Here is a 25,168-nt window from a genome sequence, read left to right as displayed (position 1 = left end):
CTGCTCCACCTCTGCCAGACAACAGGATACATTTTTTGAACACCTGTGAAAACTGGAATTTTGACAGAGACAGCCCGTCTGCATGAACCAACAAGGATGCCGGGCCCTCAGGCCTCACCGCAACAAACTCCCGAAAACCGCGGACCGGGCACACCCGCGACCCAGGTAACTCATACAAGCGCACCACAAAACCTCTCCCTTCCTGATCTGTCTTAGATCTACGGAGCAAACAAGAAAGGCAGGAGCCATCCAAATCCACATCAGCGTACAATAAACCCCCTGCCACACTCTTACTGGCCGACACCAACTCCGATATCCGGAACGCCCCAAAGAAAGCCAAAGAAAAGGCCAGTGTAAATAGCCGTACTTCAAATGCTGAAACACAAACCTCCCTCAACAAATCACAAATCGCTACCAACAGCTCAAATGACACCGGCTTCCTGAGATCCCTAACTGCGGAACCCCTCCTGAAACCCTTCATTGCCTGCCGCACCAGAAAGGACTTAGTCACGTCCTCCTCACCTTTCTTCTTGAACCAAAAAGCCAAGGCCGACAAACTCCGAGCGACCGTTGCTGCAGACAACCCCTCACTGTACGCCTTTCCTATAAAATACAGCAAACACGCCTGCCGATCTGCAGTACCTGCCTGCGCATTTTCCAACAACGCCTCCCATACCTGCCATACCGCACTGTACCTCTGCCACGTAACCGCACTAACCGACCTTTCCACGAGCGACATCGCCATTGTCACACCACCTTCCACAGATGCTCTGGACAAGGCAGGCCATGAGACTCCGCCCCCGGCGCCAGCAGACGAAACCTGTCCCACTGTTGACGAGAAAGGGAATCAGCCACAGAATTCAGCACCCCAGGAATATGCACTGCCACAAAATGCGCATTCAACATCAGACCTCTCAAAACTAAATGTCGCAATAGCCGCACGACTGGCGGAGAATTAGCTGTCTGCGCATTAACAGCCTGAACCACACCCAGATTGTCACATACGAAACGCACTCTCCGGTCCCGCAGACAATCCCCCCACAACTCCGCCGCCACCACAATCGGGAACAATTCCAGCAGAGCCAAGTTACGGACAAAACCACATTCATGCCATGTATCAGGCCAAACTCCTGCACACCACTGCCCCTGGAAATAAGCCCCAAATCCACAAGCACCTGACGCATCAGTATACAGCTCCAAGTCCACACTAGACACCGGCTGATACATGAGCACCGACCGCCCATTATAGGTCTGCAAAAACTCCCCCCACACCAACAAGTCAGCTTTCAACTCCGCCGACAACCTAATGAAATGATGAGGGGAATGCACCCCTGCGGTAGCACTTGCCAATCGCCTGCAAAACACCCGCCCCATGGGCATAATCCTACAAGCAAAATTCAAATGCCCCAACAAGGATTGCAAGTCCCGCAACTGTATTTTCTTCCTGCGCAGCGCACTCACCACCAACTCTCTCATCTCCAGCAACTTATCATCAGGCAAGCGACACTCCATGTTATCTGAATCAATCATGATTCCCAAAAACTTAATGACCGTCATGGGTCCCTCAGTTTTTTCAGGCGCCAGAGGTACCCCAAAATCCCTTGCCACTCTCTCCATAGTGTGTAGCAATCCTGCACACACATAGGTACCCGGCGGACCGATAAACAGGAAATCATCCAGATAATGCAGCGCAGATTGCACCTGCGCCTCCCGACGGACCACCCACTCCAAAAACGTGCTAAACATCTCAAAATAAGCGCATGAAATGGAGCAGCCCATCGGGAGGCAACAATCCACAAAATATTCCTCCTGCCAATAACATCCCAGCAAACAAAAACTATCCGGATGCACCGGCAATAAACGAAAAGCGGCCTCAATGTCAGTTTTCGCTAACAGAGAGCCCTTCCCGTATTTCCGAACCCAAACAACCGCCGCATCAAAGTTAGTGTAACTAACCGCGCACAGTGCCGGATCAATGCCGTCATTCACCGACTCGCCTTCCGGATAAGACAAGTGATGAATAAGGCGGAATTTATTCACCTCCTTTTTTGGAACCAAACCTAACGGGGAAACACGCAAATTCTGAACAGGCGGGGAGGAAAACGGCCCCGCCATGCGGCCCAAAGCCACCTCCTTCAGCAGCTTATCCGTAACCAGATCAGGCCGCGCCAAAGCAGACGACAAATTACGGACTACCCCATCACGTCCAACCGACGTACAAGGAATCCGAAAACCTTCTGAAAATCCTAACCACAACAAATCCGCCACTTTCCTATTTGGATAGCCCCTTAAAAACGGGAGCATCCTTTCCACCCTCACCGGCGTCGCCCCTCTTCTGCTCAGCATCTCCCTGCCTGCCCTTATGCTTCTTGAAGCATCTGGACAAACCATGGGCGCCTCCGCAACCGGAGCACTCGTGCTTGTACCTACAATCTGGGCCGAACTTGCAATGCCCCTCATTATACTGCCAGCAACACCCCTTTCCTGAGGATCCTGACCGACCCGCTGCTGACCCCTGACCGCCGGCCGCATCCCGAAAGGGCTGCTGCCCCTGTTTTGGCGCAGACATCAGACGCATCCATAAACTGATATCCTTGTGATCCCATCGCAACGACGGGCGCACCGACTTCCGCTGACGAAACTGTTCGTCATACCGCAACCACGCATTACCACCGTATACACGATACGCCTCCCCTACCGAATCCATATAACAGAATAGCGCCGAACAGTTCTCCGGCGCCTTCTCACCCACCACACTAGCCAAGATAGCGAAGGCCTGCAGCCAATTCGCAAAAGTCCGTGGAATCAAACGATACCGCCGCCGCTCCTCCTCCTCCTTCTTACTTTCATCCGGTTTCCACCGGTCCAAATTAAACTTCTCTGACGGCAGCAAAGAAAAAATCTCAACATATTCATCTTTCCATATCTTTTCCCTAATTTCCACCTTCAAATGTGCCCCCAGCGGGCCCTCAAAACACACATAAACCTCACCTTTAGCGGCGTCAGCCAAACGCACATCCTCCACCACCTTCTTAGCTGTACTAGCCGCCTCGTCAACCGCTTTTCCCACAGCCACTACGGCACCCACAACCGGCGCCACTTCACTAACACCCGCAATCACTGCCGCAGTTGCACCAGAAATCGCCTCATTAGCAACCGCACTCCCTGCCGCACTAGCAAACGCCTCACTAGCAGCGCCCCATACCCTCGCTGGCGACTGCTCTACGCCTGGCACAATTCTCCTAAAATACTCCTGCATCCCTCTAAACAACAATTGCATCTGTGACATTGACAACATCCCCCCCACATCCCCCCCACACATCCCCGTCACCACATCCGTGGTAGACTCACCCGGCCGTCCCTGAGGTGACCTCCCAGCGGACGCGTCCATCACTCCCGATAATCCAGGCGTCGGTCGTGACGATCCTGGGGAGTGGTGCTCCTGCACCCCACGCTCCCCGTAGCTCCCCGCACTTCCAGTCGCTGCTGCTCTAGGCTCCGCGGAATGCGGCCCGTCCACGATCCTGCCACCCCCTGGTGGCGTGGCATATTCAGAACGACAGCCCTGCCGATCCAGTCCTTCTGCAGGGCTGTCAAAATAAAATCTTCTTGTCGTTGTCGCTGCCTGTATAGCAGACCGCTGCCCCCCCTCGTCCGGATGGGGCCCGGCGTCACTCCAAGAAGTTGCCCGGGTACCTCCGGTCGCTGTCGCCGCCGCACGCCTCCCTGCTCCTGCAGTAGGCGATCTCGCTCCCCATCTAGATGCCGCCCGCCTCTTCCTACGGGTCGGTGCTGGTGTCCTGATGTCTGTACGCTGAGCTCCTCCGGCACCTGGAGCATCGGCGCCGGAGAAAGCCGTCACTTCCGGACCTGCGCGCGCATCCGGCCCAGCGCGCACATCCGGTCCTGTGCGCGCATCCGGTCTTGCGCGCGCATCCGGTCCCGCCTCCACTTCCGGCGTTGTTGTTGAAGACAGGAGGGAGGAAGATGGCCGCCGCGGCCCCCCCCCTCCTGTCACCTCCGGTCTCGCCCGCCTGATGGGATTCCTCCCTGACCTCCGTGGACCGTCGCCAGGGTGCAGCTCCGGACCAGCAGGAGGAGGAGGGTCCCTGGAGGGGCTCCCTCGGCGCCGACCAGACCGAGGCGTCTCTGCAGATGAAGGCCTCTCCTGAGGCCTGGAACGCCTGCTGCTGCGTCCCTCACTCTCCTCTCCAGCCGCTGGAACCGGAGGAAGAGCCCCGGCAATCAGCGCATCCAGCCATCCCACGCCGTGCTGCATCGCTGCATCCCGGATCCTGGCCATCGTTGACTCCATCGCCGCTTCCATCAGGTAAGTAAAATTATTTATCTGTATATTTTTCTTTTCACTATAATAACAGGACAAAACTTTCTCCTGTTGTCCAGCGGGAAAGAGGGCTGCCTCTTCCCCGCATGGACTTATATACTTTATTCTCCACCCACCACATATAGATAAATTTTGCCCCATGCCCCTTTCACATAACCCTCCAATCCCTATAAATATAGCCTAAAACATAATACCTAGAACATAATAGCCTAGAACTCCCAAACACCTAGTCATGCGCTTCCTTCATTACGGCTGCGCCTACATTACGCTGGGCTTACTTTCTCTGCTCAGCATAGTCTGCTGTACTGTACACAGTTTCCTGATAATAGTCATACAGTTACCATGTAATACCATTTTTAAGGGCCAATAATACATCCACATCATGACCACATTACCACCTCATAGTGACTGAATAATACCCCCGTACTGTTACTGAATAATACCCCCACACCATAACCACATAGAGACTGAATAATACCCCCATACTGTTACTGAATAATACCTCCACACCATGACCACATAGAGACTGAATAATACCCCCGTACTGTTACTGAATAATACCTCCACACCATAACCACATAGAGACTGAATAATACCCCCATACTGTTAGTGAATAATACCGCCACACCATAACCACATAGAGACTGAATAATACCCCCGTACTGTTACTGAATAATACCCCCACACCATAACCACATAGAGACTGAATAATACCTCCATACTGTTACTGAATAATACCGCCACATCATAACCATATAGTGACTGAATAATACCCCCATACTGTTAGTGAATAATACCACCACACCATAACCACATAGTGACTGAATAATACCTCCATGCTGTTACTGAATAATACTGTCACACCATAACCACATAGTGACTGATAATACCCTCATACAGTTACTGAATAATACCTCCACACCATAACCACATAGTGACTGAATAATACCCCTATACTGTTACTGAATAATACCGCCACACCATAACCACATAGTGACTGAATAATACCCCCATACTGTTACTGAATAATACCATCACACCATAACGACATAGTGACTGAATAATACCCCCACACAGTTACTGAATAATACCGCCACACCATAACCACGTAGTGACTGAATAATACCCCCATACTGTTACTGAATAATACCACCACACCATAACCACATAGTGATTGAATAATACTCCCATACTGTTACTGAATAATACCTCCACATCATAACCATATAGTGACTGAATAATACCTCCATACTGTTACTGAATAATACTGTCACACCATAACCACATAGTGACTGATAATACCCCCATACTGTTACTGAATAATACCTCCACACCATAACCACATAGTGACTGAATAATACCCCCATACTGTTACTGAATAACACCACTACACATAACCACATACTGACTGAATAATACCCTCATATTATTACTGAATAATACCGCCACACCATAACCACATAGTGACTGAATAATACCCCCATACTGTTACTGAATGATACCACCACACCATAACCACATAGTGATTGAATACTACTCCCATATTGTTACTGAATAATACTGCCACACCATGACCACATAGTGACTGAATAATACCCTCATACTGTTACTGAATAATACCACCACACCATAACCACTTAGTGACCGAATAATACCCACATACTGTTACTGAATAATACCGTCACACCATAACCACATAGTGACTGAATAATACTCCCATACTGTTACTGAATAATACTGCCACACCACAACGTGACTGAATAATACCTCCATACTGTTACTGAATAATACCGCTACACCACAACCACATAGTGACTGAATAATACCGCAATACTGTTACAGAATAAAAACTCCACACATAACGACATAGTGACTGAATAATACCCCATACTGTTACTGAATAATACCACCACACCATAACCACAGTGACTGAATAATACCCCCATACAGTTACTGAATGATACCACCACACCATACCCACATAGTGACTGAATAATACCCTCATACTGTTACTGAATAATACCGTCACACCATAACCACATAGTGACTGAATAATACCCCCATACTGTTACTGAATGATACCACCATACTATAGCCACATAGTGACTGAATAATACCCTCATACTGTTACTGAATAATACCACCACACCATAACCACATAGTGACTGATAATACCCTCATACTGTTACTGAATAATACCACCACACCATAACCACAGTGACTGAATAATACCCCCATACTGTTACTGAATGATACCACCACACCATAGCCACGTAGTGACTGAATAATACCCCCATACAGTTACTGAATAATACCGTCACACCATAACCACATAGTGACTGAATAATACCCCAATACTGTTACTGAATAATACCACCACACCATAACCACATAGTGACTGAATAATACCCTCATACTGTTACTGAATAATACCACCACACCATAACCACATAGTGACTGAATAATACCCTCATACTGTTACTGAATAATACCACCACACCATAGCCACGTAGTGACTGAATAATACCCCCATACTGTTACTGAATAATACCACCACACCATAACCACATAGTGACTGAATAATACCCAATTACTGTTACTGAATAATACCATCACACCATAGCCACATAGTGACTGAATAATACCCTCATACTGTTACTGAATAATACCACCACACCATAGCCACATAGTGACTGAACAAATACCCACATACTGTTACTGAATAATACCACCACACCATAGCCACATACAGTTACTGAATAATACCCCTATACAGTTACTGAATAATACCACCACATCATGTGACATAGTGACTGAATAATACCCCTATACTGTTACTGAATAATACCGCCACACTATTACCACATAGTGACTGAATAATACCCACATACTGTTACTGAATAATACCATCACACCACAACCACATAGTGACTGAATAATACCCCCATACTGTTACTGAATAATACCGCCACACATAACCACATAGTGACTGAATAATACCCCCATACTGTGACTGAATAATACCGCCACACAATAACCACATAGTGACTGAATAATACCCCCATACTGTTACTGAATAATACCATCACACCACAACCACATAGTGACTGAATAATACCCTAATACTGTTACAGAATAAAACCTCCACACATAACACAAAAGTGACTGAATAATACCCAATTACTGTTACTGAATAATACCACCACACTGTAACCACATAGTGACTGAATAATAACCCCATACTGTTACTGAATAATACCACCACACCATGACCACATAGTGACTGAATAATACCCCCATACTGTTACTGAATAATACCGCAACACCATAACCACATAGTGACTGAATAATAACCCCATACTGTTACTGAATAATACCACCACACCATGACCACATAGTGACTGAATAATACCCCCATACTGTTACTGAATAATACCGCCACACCATAACCACATAGTGACTGAATAATACCCCCATACTGTTACTGAATAATACCACCACACCATGACCACATAGTGACTGAATAATACCCCCATACTGTTACTGAATAATACCGCAACACCATAACCACATAGTGACTGAATAATAACCCCATACTGTTACTGAATAATACCACCACACCATGACCACATAGTGACTGAATAATACCCCCATACTGTTACTGAATAATACCGCAACACCATAACCACATAGTGACTGAATAATAACCCCATACTGTTACTGAATAATACCACCACACCATGACCACATAGTGACTGAATAATACCCCCATACTGTTACTGAATAATACCGCCACACCATAACCACATAGTGACTGAATAATACCCCCATACTGTTGCTGAATAATACTGTCCCACCATGACCAAATAGTGACTGAGTAATACCCCCACACTGTGTTATATCAAGTCCAGAGTCAGCGCAGCGTCTAGCAGAACATTTCCCAGCACTTCATGCTTCCCTCTGCTGACAGTTTTATGGAGATGCTGATTTCATTTTCCAGCAGGACTTGGCACCTGCCCACACTGCCAAAAGTACCAATACCTGGTGTAATAACCACAGTATCACTGCGCTTGATTGGCCAGCAAACCCACTTGACCTAAACCCCATAGAGAATCTATAGGGTATTGTCAAGAGGAAGATACACCCGACCCAACAATGAAGACGAGCTATCAAAGCAACTTGGGCTTCCATAACACCTCAGCAGTGCCACAGGCTGATCGTCTCCATGCCACGCCGCATTGATAACACCTCAGCAGTGCCACATGCTGATCGCCTCCATGCCACGCCGCATTGATAACACCTCAGCAGTGCCACAGGCTGATCGCCTCCATGCCACGCCGCATTGATAACACCTCAGCAGTGCCACAGGCTGATCGCCTCCATGCCACGCCGCATTGATAACACCTCAGCAGTGCCACAGGCTGATCGCCTCCATGCCACGCCGCATTGATAACACCTCAGCAGTGCCACAGGCTGATCGCCTCCATGCCACGCCGCATTGATAACACCTCAGCAGTGCCACAGCCAGATCGCCTCCATGCCACGCCACATTGATAACACCTCAGCAGTGCCACAGGCTGATCGCCTCCATGCCACGCCGCATTGATAACGCCTCAGCAGTGCCACAGGCTGATCACCTCCATGCCACGCTGCATTGATGCAGTAATTCATGCAGAGTCGGAGCCCTGACCAAGTATTGAGGGCAGATACTGGACATACTTTTCAGTAGGACAACATTTCGGTATTAAAAATCATTTTTGACATTGGGCTTATATAATATTCTAATTTTCTGAGACACTAAATTTTGGGTTTTCATTAACTGTTACCATAATCATCAACATTAAAAGAAAAAAATGCTGGAAATAGATCACTCTGTGTGCAATGAATCTATAGAATATACGAGAGACACATTTTGAATTGAATTACTGAAATAAACAAACTTTTTGATGATATTCTAATTCATTGAGAAGGTCTAGTATGTTGCTGTCACTATGACAATAGTAATGCCGACTTCGCACTAAAGATCTTGAAAGTGGTCAGACACAGTCCTAGAAGATCTCAGCAAGTCAGACACGAGTTTTATGAGCAATCGGGACACGTACAATTTCAGACCATTCACTTATCTCTATTACTGATACGTTGTAACAACTCCAGCAGCTGTGTGTGCAGGACTAGGAAAGAAGGAATGTTCAATATGTAAATATAGATGAAATCGTTGACTATATTTGGAATCCTGTGTCAATGTGAACAAGACTTTATAATACATGAAATAACTTCCTGCAGCCAGAAATGTATAAGGAACGTAGTGTCTGATAGATGACAGAAATAACACATCTCCCCAATGTTACTCAGTATCTGTATATGGGTGTCCGCAGCTCCGCTGTATTATCAGTGAGGTTATTCCTTCCCTGTTCCTCCAGATGGGGGCGCTGTATATGATGAATGGAGGAGGCTGAGTGTGTGATTACACAAGACTCCTGCACCCACTGATCTGCCAACTCATGGGGTGTAATGTTCTGATACTGAACCCCACTGGTGTATAAAGTGTTGGATCCGAAGATATTATTGTAGGTTCATATATGAAGAGATTCTCTTAAAACCGCAAATGCTGTCAATATTCCTATTAACGCACATAGGAAATCTGTCTCTAAGAGGGGCGTAACTAGGAAAGACTGGGCCCCACAGCCCATTATTGACTGCTCCCCCTCTCTTGGGAGCCACACACAACCCCCCTGTAGATTCGGCCTCACAGCGCCTCCTTGTAGATGGTGTCACACCCCAAGTGTAGATAGAGCCCCCAACTCCCCCTTGTAGATAGTGCAATACAGCCGCCCCATTGTAGATAGGGCTATACAGCCCCCCTATAGATAGCGCCATACAGCCGCCTCCTGTACATAGAGCCATACAGCCGCCTGTAGATAGCACCACACAGCCCCCTTCTTGTAGATAGCGCCATACAGCCCCCCTCCAGTAGATATATGGGGGCACTATCTACGCAGAGCACTGTTATGTGTGTTCTGCGTTCTGCCTCTACAGCCCCCTACAGATAGCGCCATACAGCCGTCTACTGTACATAGAGCCATAGGGGCACTATCTACGCAGAGCACTGTGTATATGTGTTCTGCCTCTCAGCCCCCTACAGATAGTGCCATACATCGGCCTCCTGTACATAGAGCCATAGGGGCTCTATCTACGCAGAGCACTCTGTATGTGTGTTCTGCCTCTACAGCCCCCCTATAGATAGCGCCATACAGCCGTCTACTGTACATAGAGCCATACAGCCCCCTGTAGATAGCACCACACATCCCCCTTCTTGTAGATCGGGCCATACAGCCCCCTCCTGTAGATAGCACCATACAGCCCCCCTCCTGTAGATAGCGCTATACAGCCCCCTCCTGTAGATAGCGCCATACAGCCCCTACTCCTGTAGATAGCGCCATACAGCCCCCACTCCTGTAGATAGCGCCATACAGCCCCCACTCCTGTAGATAGCGCTATACACCCCCCCCCCTCCCCCAAAAAAAGGCCTGTAGCCTAGTTAAAGGTGTTGACCCACAAAACACATAAATCCACTATCCACAGGATAGGGGATACATGTGTGTTTGCTGGGGGTGCCATAAGGAGAACAGGGAACCAAAAGTCCCCCCGAAGTGCTTCATGAGGGTTTGTGTCCAGCTTGTGTGTCCGGAAGCTCCATTGAAATGAATAGAGTGCAGGTCACGCATACAAACACCCTGTAGTTGATGCCACAGACCCCCCCTGTAGATGATGCCACACATAGCCCGCCTGTAGATTCTGTCTCACAGCGCCTCCTTGTAGTGTCATACCACCACGTGTAGATAGTGCCCCACTTCCCCCTTGTAGATAGTGCCATACAGACCCCATTATAGATAGCGCAATACAGCCGCCCCCTTGTAGATAGTGGCAGACAGCCCCCTGTTGATAGTGCCATAGAGCTGCCTCCTGTACATAACGCCATACAGTCCCCCTGTAGATAGCACCACACAGTCCCCCTCCTGTAAATAGCGCCATAAAGCCGCCCTCATGTAGATAGGGCCATACCGCCCCCCCCCTCCTATAAACAGCGCCATGCAGCCCCCCCAAAAAAAGGCCTGTAGCCTAGTTAAAGAGGTTGACCCACAAAACACAAAAATCCACTATCCACAGGATAGGGGATACATGGGTGTTCGCTGGGGGTCCGATGAAAACAGGGAGCCATGAGAAGCAGCTAGCAGCGCGATGATGTCATTGCACTGCTACCGTTGTGGAAAGGCGCTGATTGGCGGGGCAAGCCATTCTGCGCTGCCAATCAGCGCCTTTCAATGACGCTAGCGGCGCGATGACCTTATCGCGCCGCTTCCATTGTTGAAAGGCGGTGATTGACGGGGAAAGTTTTTCCGCTTAAAAGTGAGTGGCATTATCTACAGGGGGAGCTATATGTGGGACACTATCTACAGGGGAGACTATATGTGGGGCACAATCTACACGAGAGTCTATATGTGGGGCATAGTCTACAGGGGAGGCTATATGTGAAGGACAATCTACAGGGGGCTATATGTAGGACACAATATACAGGGGGCTACATATGGGGCACCATCTACAGGGGGGCTATATTTGGGGCACTATATACAGGGGGCGCTATCTAGAGGGGGCTCTACCGGGGGCACTATCTACAGGGGGATATATGGGGGCACTATCTACGCAGAGCACTGTGTATGTGTAATCTGCCTCTAATCAGTACTGTAGTCATTATATTATCTGCCGTGAGATGATGGGTGGTATCATTTTTTATTTTGTGGCACAGCAACTCCCAGCATATCCTTACCATTGTTCGGTCCATGCTGGGAGCTGTAGTGTTACGCCGTACAAGCCTATATTGCAGGGGTTCCACTAAATTGAGCTGCATTTCTTCTTGTGCTGTATTTATGTACTGAGCTTTGTTCTGGTACCGTATATATGTACTGAGCTTGTTTCTGGTGTTGTATATATGTGCTGAGCTTGGTTCTGGAGCTGTATATATGTACTGAGCTTGGTTCAGGTGCTGCATATATGTACTGAGCCTTGTTCTGGAGCTGTATATATGTACTGAGCTTTGTTCTGGTGTTGTATTTATGTGCTGAGCTTGGTACTGGTGTTGTATTTATGTGTTTAGCTTCGTTCTGGTATTGTATATATGCACTGAGCTTGGATCTGGTGTTGTATTTATAAGCTAAGCTTTGTTCTGGTGCTGTATATGGGTACTGAGCTTTGTTCTGATGCTGTATATATGTACTGAGTTTTGTTCTGGTGTTGTATATATGTACTGAGCTTTGTTCTGGTACTGTATATATGTAATAAACTTGGTTCTGGAGCTGTATATATGTACTGAGCTTTGTTCTGATGTTGTATATATGTACTGAGCTTGGTTCTGGTTGTAATGATGGGGGTAGGGAAACGGACAAGTGAGCCCTAATCTACCCACCACTCTGTCCCTGCCTACTTGCAACGACCCGCCCTAGGCGACGGGGTACAACTGGGCGGCGGTCCCTACGCTCAGTAAGTGCACGAGGCAAACAGACAAGGGTACACAAAGTTAGGGGAAATGGGGCAGTTGCCCACGGCAACACAGTGAGCAACAAGAGTGGTGAACGAGCCGAGTCAAACCAGGAGTGAACGAGGTACCAAACGCAGAGCAGGAGAGTAGTCAGAAAGCCAAGGTCAGTATGGAGCAGGATCAAATAGTCAGAAGCTGTAGCTGGGCCAGGAAAAGACACGAGAAGAATCACAAGCAAAGGAGGAACAGGAAAGGCAGGTATAAATAGACAGAGGGCGGGAGCTAGCTCCGTCTGGCCAGGCTGCGATAGGCTCTCCCACTCCTAAGCCTGCCATCCTGAGTGGTGGAAGATGGAGTCAGTCTCAGAGGCATAGACTCAGGTGCAGACTGATTACCTATGGGCGTATACACAGAAGTTGTGCCTGGCAGATCCTTTACACTGGTACTGTAAAGGATCTGCCAGGCACAGCTTCGGGGTTAACTCCCATAGGTAGTCAGTCTACACCTGAATCTACGTCTCTGAGACTGACTCCTTCTTCCACCACTCAGGATGGCAGGCTTAGGAGTGGGAGAGCCTATCGCAGCCTGGCCAGACGGAGCTAGCTCCCGCCCTCTGTCTATTTATACCTGCCTTTCCTGTTTCTCCCTTGCTTGTGATTCTTTCCGTGTGGTTTCCTGGCCCAGCTACAGCTCCTAACTATTTGATCCTGCTCCATACTGACCCTGGCTTACTGACTACTCTTCTGCTCTGCGTTTGGTACCTCGTGCTCTCCTGGTTTGACTTGGCTCGTTCACCACTCTGTTGCTCACGGTGTTTCCGTGGGCAACTGCCCCTTTCCCTTTGCCTTGTATTCCCTTGTATGTTTGTCTCGTGCACTTACTGAGCGTAGGGACCGCCGCCCAGTTGTACCCCGTCGCCTAGGGCGGGTTGTTGCAAGTAGGCAGGGACAGAGTGGCGGGTAGATTAGGGCTCACTTGTCTGTTTCCCTATCCCTGTCATTACATAATCACAAGCCCATACCTAGTCTACCCTGGTCCCTGACACCACTATGGACCCCCTTGAGACCCTGGCTAAGCAAATGCAGGGTCTCTCCCTACAGGAGGCCTCCGAAGTATTACCTCCTCATAGAGAATACGATTGCGCTATCGAATTGGTACCAGGAGCTAAGCTTCCTAAGGGTAGGATATTTAATCTTCCTTCCTTTGATTCCTGATCTCTTTAATCAGGTTCAGGGGGCCCAATGGTTCTCTAAGTTTGATCTACGGGGAGCGTATAACCTTATCCGCATAAAAGAGGGGGATGAGTGGAAGACTGCGTTTAACACGCCCGAAGGTCATTTCGAATACCTCGTCATGCCCTTTGGGTTGTGTAATGCTCCGGCGGTCTTCCAGAATTTCATAAATGAGATTTTGAGAGATTACCTGGGGATATTTATTTTAGTGTACCTTGATGACATACTGGTGTTTTCCAAGGACTGGCCCTCCCACATTGAGCATGTCAGGAAGGTGCTCCAGGTCCTTTGGGAAAACAAACTGTTTGCAAAAACCGAAAAATGTTTGTTTGGGGTACAGGAGATACCATTTTTGGGTCAAATCCTCACTCCTCATGAATTCCGCATGGACCCCGCCAAGGTTCAGGCTGTGGCGGAATTGGTCCAACCTGCCTCCCTGAAGGCGTTACAGTGTTTTTTGGGGTTCGCTAATTATTACAGGAGATTTATTGCTAACTTCTCGGTCATCGCTAAGCCTCTTACGGACCTCACTCGCAAAGGTGCTGATCTCCTCCACTGGTCTACTGAGGCTGTCCAGGCTTTTGAGGTCCTTAAGAAGTGCTTTATCTCGGCCCCGGTGCTGGTTCAGCCCAACCAAATGGAGCCATTTATCGTGGAAGTTGACGCATCCGAGGTGGGAGTGGGGGCTGTCTTGTCCCAGGGTACCAGGTCCCTCACCCATCTCCGCCCCTGTGCCTACTTCTCCAGGAAGTTTTCGCCCACTGAGAGTAACTATGATATTGGCAACCGCAAACTCTTAGCCATTAAATGGGCATTTGAAGAGTGGCGCCACTTCCTGGAGGGGGCTAGGCACCAGGTAACGGTCCTTACCGACCACAAGAATCTGGTTTTCATAGAATCTGCCCGGAGGCTAAACCCGAGACAAGCTCGATGAGCGCTATTTTTTACCAGATTCAACTTTTTGGTTACCTATAGGGCTGGGTCTAAAAATATTAAGGCCGATGCACTGTCGCGTAGCTTCATGGCCAGCCCTCCTTCGGAGGAAGATCCTGCTTGTATTTTGCCTCCCGGTATAATCATTTCTTCTATTGATTCTGATTTAGTCTCTGAAATTGCGGCTGATCAAGGTTCAGCTCCCGGGAACCTTCCTGAGGACAAGCTGTTTGTTTCCCTGCAATACCGGCTAAGGGTACTTAGGGAAATTCATGACTCCGCACTATCTGGTCATCCAGGCATCCTGGGTACCAAACATCTCATTGCCAGGAACTATTGGTGGCCTGGGTTGCCTAAAGACGTTAAGGCCTACGTCGCCGCTTGATAGGTTTGTGCTAGGTCCAAGACTCCCAGGTCCCGACCAGCGGGCTTACTACGTTTGTTGCCTATTCCCCAGAGACCTTGGACACATATCTCCATGGATTTTATCACCGATTTGCCTCCATCCCAAGGCAAGTCGGTGGTGTGGGTGGTAGTAGACCGCTTCAGTAAGATGTGCCACTTTGTGCCCCTCACGAAACTACCCAACGCCAAGACGTTAGCTACCTTGTTTGTCAAACACATCCTGCGTCTCCATGGGGTCCCTGTCAATATTGTTTCGGACAGAGGGGTACAATTTGTTTCTTTGTTTTGGAGAGCCTTCTGTAAGAAGTTGGAGATTGATCTGTCCTTCGCCTCTGCCTTCCATCCTGAAACCAATGGCCAAACTGAGAGGACTAATCAATCTCTAGAACAATATTTAAGGTGTTTTATCTCTGACTGTCAATATGATTGGGTCTTCTTCATTCCCCTCGCTGAATTTTCCCTTAATAACCGGGTCAGTAACTCGTCAGGGGTCTCCCCCTTTTTCTGTAATTTTGGGTTTAATCCACGGTTCTCCTCCGTTTCACCTGGTAGTTCCAACAATCCCAAGGTAGAGGTCGTTCATCGGGAACTGTGCACAGTCTGGGCCCAGGTTCAGAAGAACCTAGAGGCGTCCCAGAGCGTACAAAAAACTCAGGCTGATAGAAAACGTTCTGCTAACCCCTTGTTTATGGTCAGGGATCTGGTGTGGTTATCGTCTAGGAACTTGCGTCTTAAGGTCCCGTCCAAGAAGTTTGCTCCCCGGTTTATTGGGCCGTATAAGGTCATTGAAGTCCTCAATCTTGTGTCCTTCCGGCTGGAGTTACCCCCATCTTTTCGTATACACGACGTGTTTCATGCCTCCCTCCTTAAACGCTGCTCCCCATCCTTGGCTCCCTCGAGGAAACCTCCTGTTCCCGTTCTCACCCCTGAGGGGGTGGAATTCGAGGTGGCCAAGATTGTGGACAGCAAGATGGTCCAAGGCTCCCTCCAGTACCTGGTCCATTGGAGAGGATACGGGCCTGAGGAGAGGACTTGGGTACCCGCCCGGGATGTTCACGCTGGGGTATTGGTCAGGAAGTTCCACCTTCATTTCCCCAGTAAACCAGGTCCACTTAGAAAGGGTCCGGTGGCCCCTCATAAAAGGGGGGGGTACTGTAAAGGATCTGCCAGGCACAGCTTCGGGGTTAACTCCCATAGGTAATCAGTCTACACCTGAATCTACGTCTCTGAGACTGACTCCTTCTTCCACCACTCAGGATGGCAGGCTTAGGAGTGGGAGAGCCTATCACAGCCTGGCCAGACGGAGCTAGCTCCCGCCCTCTGTCTATTTATACCTGCCTTTCCTGTTTCTCCCTTGCTTGTGATTCTTTCTGTGTGGTTTCCTGGCCCAGCTACAGCTCCTAACTATTTGATCCTGCTCCATACTGACCCTGGCTTACTGACTACTCTTCTGCTCTGCGTTTGGTACCTCGTGCTCTCCTGGTTTGACTTGGCTCGTTCACCACTCTGTTGCTCACGGTGTTTCCGTGGGCAACTGCCCCTTTCCCTTTGCCTTGTATTCCCTTGTATGTTTGTCTCGTGCACTTACTGAGCGTAGGGACCGCCACCCAGTTGTACCCCGTCGCCTAGGGCGGGTCGTTGCAAGTAGGCAGGGACGTGGCGGGTAGATTAGGGCTCACTTGTCTGTTTCCCTATCCCTGTCATTACAGGTACTGTATATATGCACTGAGTTTAGTTCTGGTGCTGTATATATGTACTGCATTTGGTTCTGGTGCTTTATTTATGTACAGAGCTTGGTTCTTGTGCTGTATATATGTAATGAGATTTGTTCTGGTGTTGTATATATGTAATGAGCTTTGTTCTGGTGTTGTATATATGTAATGAGCTTGGTTCCAGTGCTATATATATATGTTGTGAACTTGGTTCTAGGGCTGTTTATGTCAGAGATTGGTTCTGGAACTGTAATTATATAGAATATATTTGTAATAATAAAATTACAGGGCAAATGGAGTTGTTTTCAATTAATTGTAAATTGAACGGGAACCTGCAAGGTATAATGCTGATGGCTGTTATGCCAGCAGGTTTAGTTCTTTATCTGCTTCAGCTTTATGTAAGCAGCGAGCAGCCTTCTACAATGAGGGGGGTAGGGGGGCATAAGTACGTGTAAAGGACATGTGTGATGCACACAGTATCAGCAAGCAACCTGCTTGTGTGGGGGTCCAGATACTGTAGATAGGAGGAGCTATAGGGTTAAAAGGGGGAGCATCAGCTTATGGTTAATTTGAGCCACAGATGGGAGGAGCTTTGTAAAAGTGGCGTGGCTTCATCGGTACATGGATGGGGCTTAGTGGTGGATGGGGCATCTCAGGTATAGATGCCTATGTACTGCAAGCATCCTGCATGCCAGTGACCAAGAATCGGCAGTATACAGTCAAAAGCAGGTAAATACATTGTGAGTGAAGTGTTGGATTGATTTTTGTAGTGTGACTGGTTGATGTAGTGTTCACTGTGTATGTCAATTGTATGAGTGAAATATGCAATTTTTGTGAGTTTTGTGTCTTCTTCTAATGTATTAGTGGCATTTGTGTGCGTGTTGTTTTCAATGTGAGTGTGAGTGGTATGTGTGGTATAGGTCTAGTGTGTAAGTGTTATGTGAGGTATGTGTTTAGCATTTGTATGGTGTGTGCGGTATGTGTCTAGTGTAAGTAGTGTGTGTGGTATGTGTCTAGTGTGTGAGTATATGTGTCTAGTATGTGAGTGGTGTGTGCAGGATCTGTGCCAGGTGTGAGTAGTGCGTGTTCAACGTGTGTCCTTGATGTGGGTAGACAATGTGCGGCATATGTCTTAGGTGTGAGTGGCAAGAGTGGAGGATATATCCTAGGTGTGAGTGGTGCATGTGCGCCATATGTCCTAGGAGTGAGTGGTGCGCGTGCGCATGTGTCCTAGGTGTGAGTGGCATGAATGCAGCATGTGTCCAGGTTGTGGGTTGCATGTGAGTGTGTGTGTATATGGCTGAATATCAAATTTTAATTAGTTACAATAATAAATCTGCTTGAATTTTTTTCCGCTCCGCAAAAAAAAATCCTCTAGAATAACGAGCATGTTCATTATTCTCGTGGAAGAGCAGTGGATTCATTGGAATTGGAGCTATCAGGACTATTCCTGTTTTCATTTACACCTGTTTTGATAAATCTCCCCATGTCTTGTATAGCTGAAAGGTGGTCCCATGTACTCCAAGTCCAACACTGGCGGCTGTGTATGGCCTGCGGTGGGCCTGTGTGCTCAAAAATGCCAGGGCTGATTTTAAGTCCCAGTCTGACCCTGGTCCTAAGGACGCAGATACTGTTGAATGTGGCGTTGCTACCGCTGTAGCAATCATAGCGGCGCCACTGGGCCTGGGGTGACTCGTGATGGCGGGCGGCACAGGCCCCCTCATGCCACGGGCCCCGTAGCAGCCGCTATGGCTGCTACAGCGGTAGTTACGGCACTGCCCACTATGTGCCAGCACCAATCTGTAAGAGCAGGTACCATTATGGCTGAATCAAGCTGTCCATGTATTACATAGATGTCTATTCATCTGAATGGCCGCCATGTAATACTACATGAAGGGGTGAGGCACCCTGGGGTGTTTCTGATAACACTAGTCCTTTAAAAGATTTAGAACTCACATTGACAGCTCAGGGTATTTTCTGGTTCCAAATGTAAAAACTGCTAATAAACATCATCATCTGATCTAACCAGTGTCTAGATAGATAGATAGATAGATAGATAGATAGATAGATAGATGATAGATAGATAGATAGATAGATAGATAGATAGATAGATAGATAGATAGATAGATAGATAGATAGATAGATAGATAGATAGATAGATAGATAGATAGATAGATAGATAGATAGATAGATAGATATGAGATAGATAGATAGATAGATAGATAGATAGATAGATAGATAGATAGATAGATAGATAGATAGATAGATAGATAGATAGATAGATAGATAGATAGATAGATAGATAGATAGATATGAGATAGATAGATAGATAGATAGATAGATAGATAGATAGATAGATAGATAGATAGATAGATAGATAGATAGATAGATAGATAGATAGATAGATAGATAGATAGATAGTATTCAAAAAATAGGCAGCACTCCGCAGTAAATGTGAATAAAAGGGTACTTTTATTGCCCCCTGTGCACAGGGGGCAATAAAAGTACACTTTTATTCACATTTACTGCGGAGTGCTGCCTATTTTTTGAATACTATCAAGTTTGGAACGTGGTCTGTTCCTGAGGATTTGCACCCACTGTTTGCCGGTGCTGCTGGATCTATTTGTTTGCCTAGATAGATAGATAGATAGATAGATAGATAGATAGATAGATAGATAGATAGATAGATAGATAGATAGATAGATAGATAGATAGATAGATAGATAGATAGATAGATAGATAGTGTAGATAGTCCCAGTTCTGGGGATACGAGCGGCATAGGGACCCACCTTATAGAGGCCACCTTGTCATGGCAGGTGGGCTCACACAATTTGATCAAAATTAGCTCTCAGTCTATGAATAGGAGGGATTCAATTTAAATCGATAACGTCCTGGACCCTTCTAGAGACCAAAACTCCCAAATATTTGAAGGATGAATTATGAAGAATAACCTATAGAGGATTATCCCTGAAAAATAAAAGGATGTTCAAAAAATTATGCAAACATAAAGTAGACATATTCGAAATGTTAATTGGTAACTATTTTGTGTGGTATTACTATCTGTCATACAAGCATTGTTGATCTTGCACTCATCCCTATTTTTTTCCAACTGTTTTCACAAGGTAAATATATGAAAATCTATTGGGTTTTATGTAAATGTTGTTTTTTTTATCTTCAATATTTTCACATTCATTTACAAAAACATCAATTGTTATCCATGTACACAATGGGGAGACCATCAGATAGTAACATATATCACAATGCTCACCGGTAGTTCTGTCAGTTATTCCCACAGGTGTATTAGATCTATAGCAGAACCCCCAACTTCCGCTCCTGTGAATTTAAGAAAAATAAAAAAATAATAATAATAAAAATATAAATAATGGAATGAAAACGTATCTAGCAAATAATTATTGCCCTACACTCGTCCCTGGAAAGCAATAATAACCTGGTTTTCCAGGAGACTTTTAAGATTTTCAGTTACCCACTAGACCACATAAAGTGTCTAATCTATAAACAGTTGTGATACTGCAAAAAAAAATATGTTTTTGAGTGGAAATATCACAAGGCCGGTTAGCTCAGCTGGTTAGAGCGTGGTGCTAATAACGCCAAGGTCGCAGGTTCAATCCCCGTACTGGCCAGAATATTTTTCCACTTTCTTTACAAGTGAAATATACAAAAATCTTATTGTGTTTTACGTGAGTGAAGTTCTATTATTTTTTATTTTAATTTACAAAAATATAAATTGTTATCCATATATGGAGACCATCAGATAGTAACATACATTACACGCATTACAATTACAAATCTACATGCACACGACCGTAGAATTTGTCCGCAATTGCGGGTCGTAATTGCGGTCCGCAATTACGGACCCATTCAACTCTATTGACCAAGGACACCGTCCTGTATATTTATGGGAGGGTGTCCGGGCTGTAGAAAGCCGCCGCAAAACATAGTAAATGTCCTATCTTTTGCTTTTTACGGACTGTGCTCCTATACTTTGTATGGGAGCACTGGCCGAAAATGCGTGTGGCTGTCCGCAGCCGTCAGGCAATTACGGGCAGTGATTACGGGCACGGCGGTGTGCATGAGGCTTTATTAAAACCGTCAGTAAACACAACAGGATTCAATATGTACACGACGTCTTCGGTGCCCGGACCAACCACCCTTTACTCCTATGTAGCAATTCGTAGCATATTTTCTCCAAATCATTGCCAGACTGTGACCGGTCTCACCACTGCACAAGTGCCACCTAGTGGAGGGATAACGAAGCCAGCAGTATCAACTTAAAGAGGCTCTGTCACCAGATTTTGCCACCCCTATCTGCTATTGCAGCAGATCGGCGCTGCAATGTAGATTACAGTAACGTTTTTATTTTTAAAAAACGAGCATTTTTGGCCAAGTTATGACCATTTTCGTATTTATGCAAATGAGGCTTTCAAAAGTCCAAGTGGGCGTGTTGAAAAGTAAAAGTCCAAGTGGGCGTGTATTATGTGCGTACATCGGGGCGTGTTTACTACTTTTACTAGCTGGGCGTTCTGATGAGAAGTATCATCCACTTCTCTTCACAACGCCCAGCTTCTGGCAGTGCAGATCTGTGACGTCACTCACAGGTCCTGCATCGTGTCGGCACCAGAGGCTACAGTTGATTCTGCAGCAGCATCAGCAGGTAAGTAGCTACATCGATTTACCTGCAAACGCCGATGCTGCTGCAGAATCATCTGTAGCCTCTGGTGCCGATGTGTCCTCGCTCGTCTGACACGATGCAGGACCTGTGAGTGACGACACAGCGAGATCTCTGGAGAACACGGCTGTGTCTGCACTGCCAGAAGCTGGGCGTTGTGAAGAGAAGCGGATGATACTTCTATACACAACGCCCAGCTAGTAAAAGTAGTAAACACGCCCCGATGTCCGCACATAATACACGCCCAGTTGTACTTTTACTTTTCAACACGCCCAGTTGTACTTTTGAAAGCCTCATTTGCATAAATACGAAAATGGTTATAACTTGGCCAAAAATGCTCGTTTTTTAAAAATAAAAACGTTACTGTAATCTACATTGCAGCGCCGATCTGCTGCAATAGCAGATAGGGGCTGCAAAATCTGGTGACAGAGCCTCTTTAAATATATACAACACCAAGCAGCCGTTGAAGATTTTTTATAAAAAAAAATGGAAAAAAGATTATGGATAAAACAATGTGTATTAAGCCAATAATATTTATATGTTTCATCAGATGATCAGATTTCTGGAAAGAGTGACAGGCATTATCACAATATAAACAGAGAGAATATAGATCTTAATATCTGAAAAATCATCTGAGTTTTTATTGTTACCATCAAAAAAAAAAAGAAAGATTTTTGAAGTAGATGTCATGTGGCCAATTAGCTCATTTGGTTAGAGTGCCAAGGTTGCGGGTTCGATCCCCGTGTGGGCCAATTTTTTTTTTTTACAAGTTAAATATATCAAAATCTATTGTGTTAGGTAAGCTGAGTTTTTTTATCTTCAATATTTTTCATATTCATCTACAAAATCATAAATTGTTATCCATATACACAATGGGGAGAGCAGGAGATAGATAGTAACATACATTACAATGCTCACCGGTAGTTCTGTCAGTTATCCCCACAGGTATATTAGATCTATAGCAGAACCCCCAACTCCTGCTCCTGTGGATTTAAGAAAAATAAGAAAAAAAATAAAATAATAATATTAAAAAGAATAATAATGGAATTAGTTAAAATGTATCCAGCAAATAATTATTGCCCTACACTTGTCCCTGGAAAGCAGCAATAACAATAAGCAACCTGGTTTTACAGGAGTCTATTATGATTGTCAGTTACCCATAGATCAGATAAATTATGTAATCTACAAATTACAAATGTAAAAAAAAAAATGCCTCCCAATATTCCTATTTAAATGTTTTAAATATTACTTGCCCCAAAGAGAGGTTTCCCTGGTCTATCCCACAACAACAAATATTTTTTTTAACAATTACCCATATTTTCTGTTGCATATGACATGTTGGTATAATCTTAATCAGAATAAAAAAGTTCCACCTAATACTTCACACAGATTAAGATTATTGGCCATACAATATAATTGTTCAACCCACTGGTTTACCATATCAGATTCCCGGTCTGCAAAGTATTTTATTTGTGTAGGCAGATAATAAGACTATATACACAGGACAGGGAAAAGAGACAACTGTTAAAAACGGGTTAAACTGTATTTCACGGACATTTTGCATCTGTGTGTCACCAAATTTCTATATATTTCCTGGCTGTATGACCATTTTTAACGGCCGTTTGTCATCTATGTGACATTCGTTTCGTATGTCCGTTAAAAAAACTGATGAATTTAATTTGTCAGGGGGTTTTTGAAACCACCACAGGACCCTTTGTTTAAAGTGCCACACTACCCCATGTAGATAGTGCCACAAAGCCCCTGTAGATATTGCCACACACTGCCCCCTGTAGATAGTGCCACACACAGTGCCCATGTAGATAGTTCCTTAACGCCACTGTAGTTAGTGCTCATGTAGATAGTGCCACAGAGCTAATGTAGGTAGTGCTACACACTACCCCCTGTTGATAGTACCATACGCAGGGCCCACGTAGACAGTGCTCCTTTAATTAGTGCTAATCTAGATAGTGCTACACACTGCCCCCTGTAGATAGTTGCACAGTGCTAATGTAGATAGTGCTGCACACAGTGTCCATGTAAACAGCGCAGGGGCAGATTATCATTAGGGCAGTTCGGGCGGTCGCCTGGGGCCCAAGGCTCCCAGGGGGCCCATGGCCGCTCGAACCGCACAAGACCGCACGGAGAGGGTCCCGGTGCTAGCGGTAGCCACATTAATTTGTATCTGAGTCCTCAGATACAAACAAATATTATAGGCTGCAGGCCACATTAGGCTTGCAGCCCATCAGGCGCTGGGAAGACTCCCTGCGCAGGCCGGCGTGATGAGGTACTACATCACGCCGGTCTGCGCATGCGTGTAGTCGGGAGGCTTCACATGCGTCCAGCTTGAGCGGCCGCCACAAGAACGCAGCAAGGTAAGTAAAATATATATTTATTTTTTTAGGTGGGAGTGGCGCTGTGCACTATATACAAGGGGAGAGTGCTGGGTGGCCCTATATACAAGGGGGAGGGTAGCGCTGTGTGGGCCTATATACAAGGGGGGGGTGGAGCACTGTGTGACACTATATACAAAGGGGGTAGTGCTCTGTGACACTATATACAAGGGGGGGAGTTCTCTGTTACACTATATACAAGGGGGAGGGGAGTACTGTGTGGCACTCCATACAAAGGGGGGAGCGCTGTGTGCACTATATACAAAGGGGGAGCGCTAAGTGGCCCTATATGCAAGGGGGAGCGCTGTGTGGCCCTAGATACTAAGGGGGAGCGCTGTGTGACACTATATACAAGGGGGGCTGTGTGGCGCTATCCACAGTGGTATGTGTATGGCACTCTTTACAGGGGGACTCTGTGGCGCTATTTACAAGAGGGGGAGGGTTGTATGGCGCTATCTATAGGGGGCTGTGTGTAACGCTCTCTACGGGGGGATGTGTGTGGCACTATGTACAGAGGGCTGTGTATATGTGGTGTTTTACATCGTTTGGTATTATTATATTCAGGCGCGCAGTCTTTGGTGCTATTATATTTAGGGGCATAGTATGTGGCACCATGATAACTTTATTTTCGTTTATAGGTGTGGAAATGTTGGAAAAGTGAGGAGCCGCAGACATCTGAGTGGCATATTCTGCAGAAATGGGTCATGGGCGGGAGAAGTCGTCATGAGCTCTGGACTGGTTGGATAAGAAAAGAGGTCACCTGTGAGTCACCTCTCCTGACATGTTTATTATAGGAAATTCTTGTATTTCACAAAAAGTCTTTCTGAAGTCCAGGACTGATAGACAATTCCCCTTGTCAGGAGGATGTGTCCCAGCACAGTGTGATACTGTCAGTATGTAGGGATACAGCCCTGTGACAAGGGGAATCGTA

The 25,168-nt window shown here is 46.5% G+C and overlaps 1 protein-coding gene and 1 non-coding gene across 2 annotated transcripts; one reads left to right on the top strand and one right to left on the bottom strand.

The window, feature by feature from the left end:
- Positions 1-644: 644 nt before the first annotated feature.
- On the bottom strand, positions 645-9,016 carry LOC142750558 (uncharacterized). The gene is made up of 2 exons (XM_075859556.1): positions 8,956-9,016; positions 645-2,426 (listed from the first exon to the last, which is right to left on the bottom strand). The coding sequence occupies exons 1-2, from the start codon at positions 9,014-9,016 to the stop codon at positions 748-750; spliced, it is 1,740 nt and encodes a 579-aa protein (XP_075715671.1). The 3' UTR covers positions 645-747.
- Positions 9,017-9,730: 714 nt separating this feature from the next.
- LOC142751356 (U8 small nucleolar RNA) lies at positions 9,731-9,866 on the top strand. Its single transcript, XR_012882903.1, has one exon. It is a non-coding gene; the product is annotated as a U8 small nucleolar RNA (small nucleolar RNA).
- The last annotated feature ends 15,302 nt before the right edge of the window (positions 9,867-25,168 follow it).

Source organism: Rhinoderma darwinii, chromosome 3, assembly GCF_050947455.1.
Source record: "Rhinoderma darwinii isolate aRhiDar2 chromosome 3, aRhiDar2.hap1, whole genome shotgun sequence".
Classification (NCBI taxonomy): Eukaryota; Metazoa; Chordata; class Amphibia; order Anura; family Rhinodermatidae; genus Rhinoderma; species Rhinoderma darwinii.
Note: the sequence above shows the minus strand (reverse complement) of the source record. Positions and strands in the feature narration are given on the sequence as shown.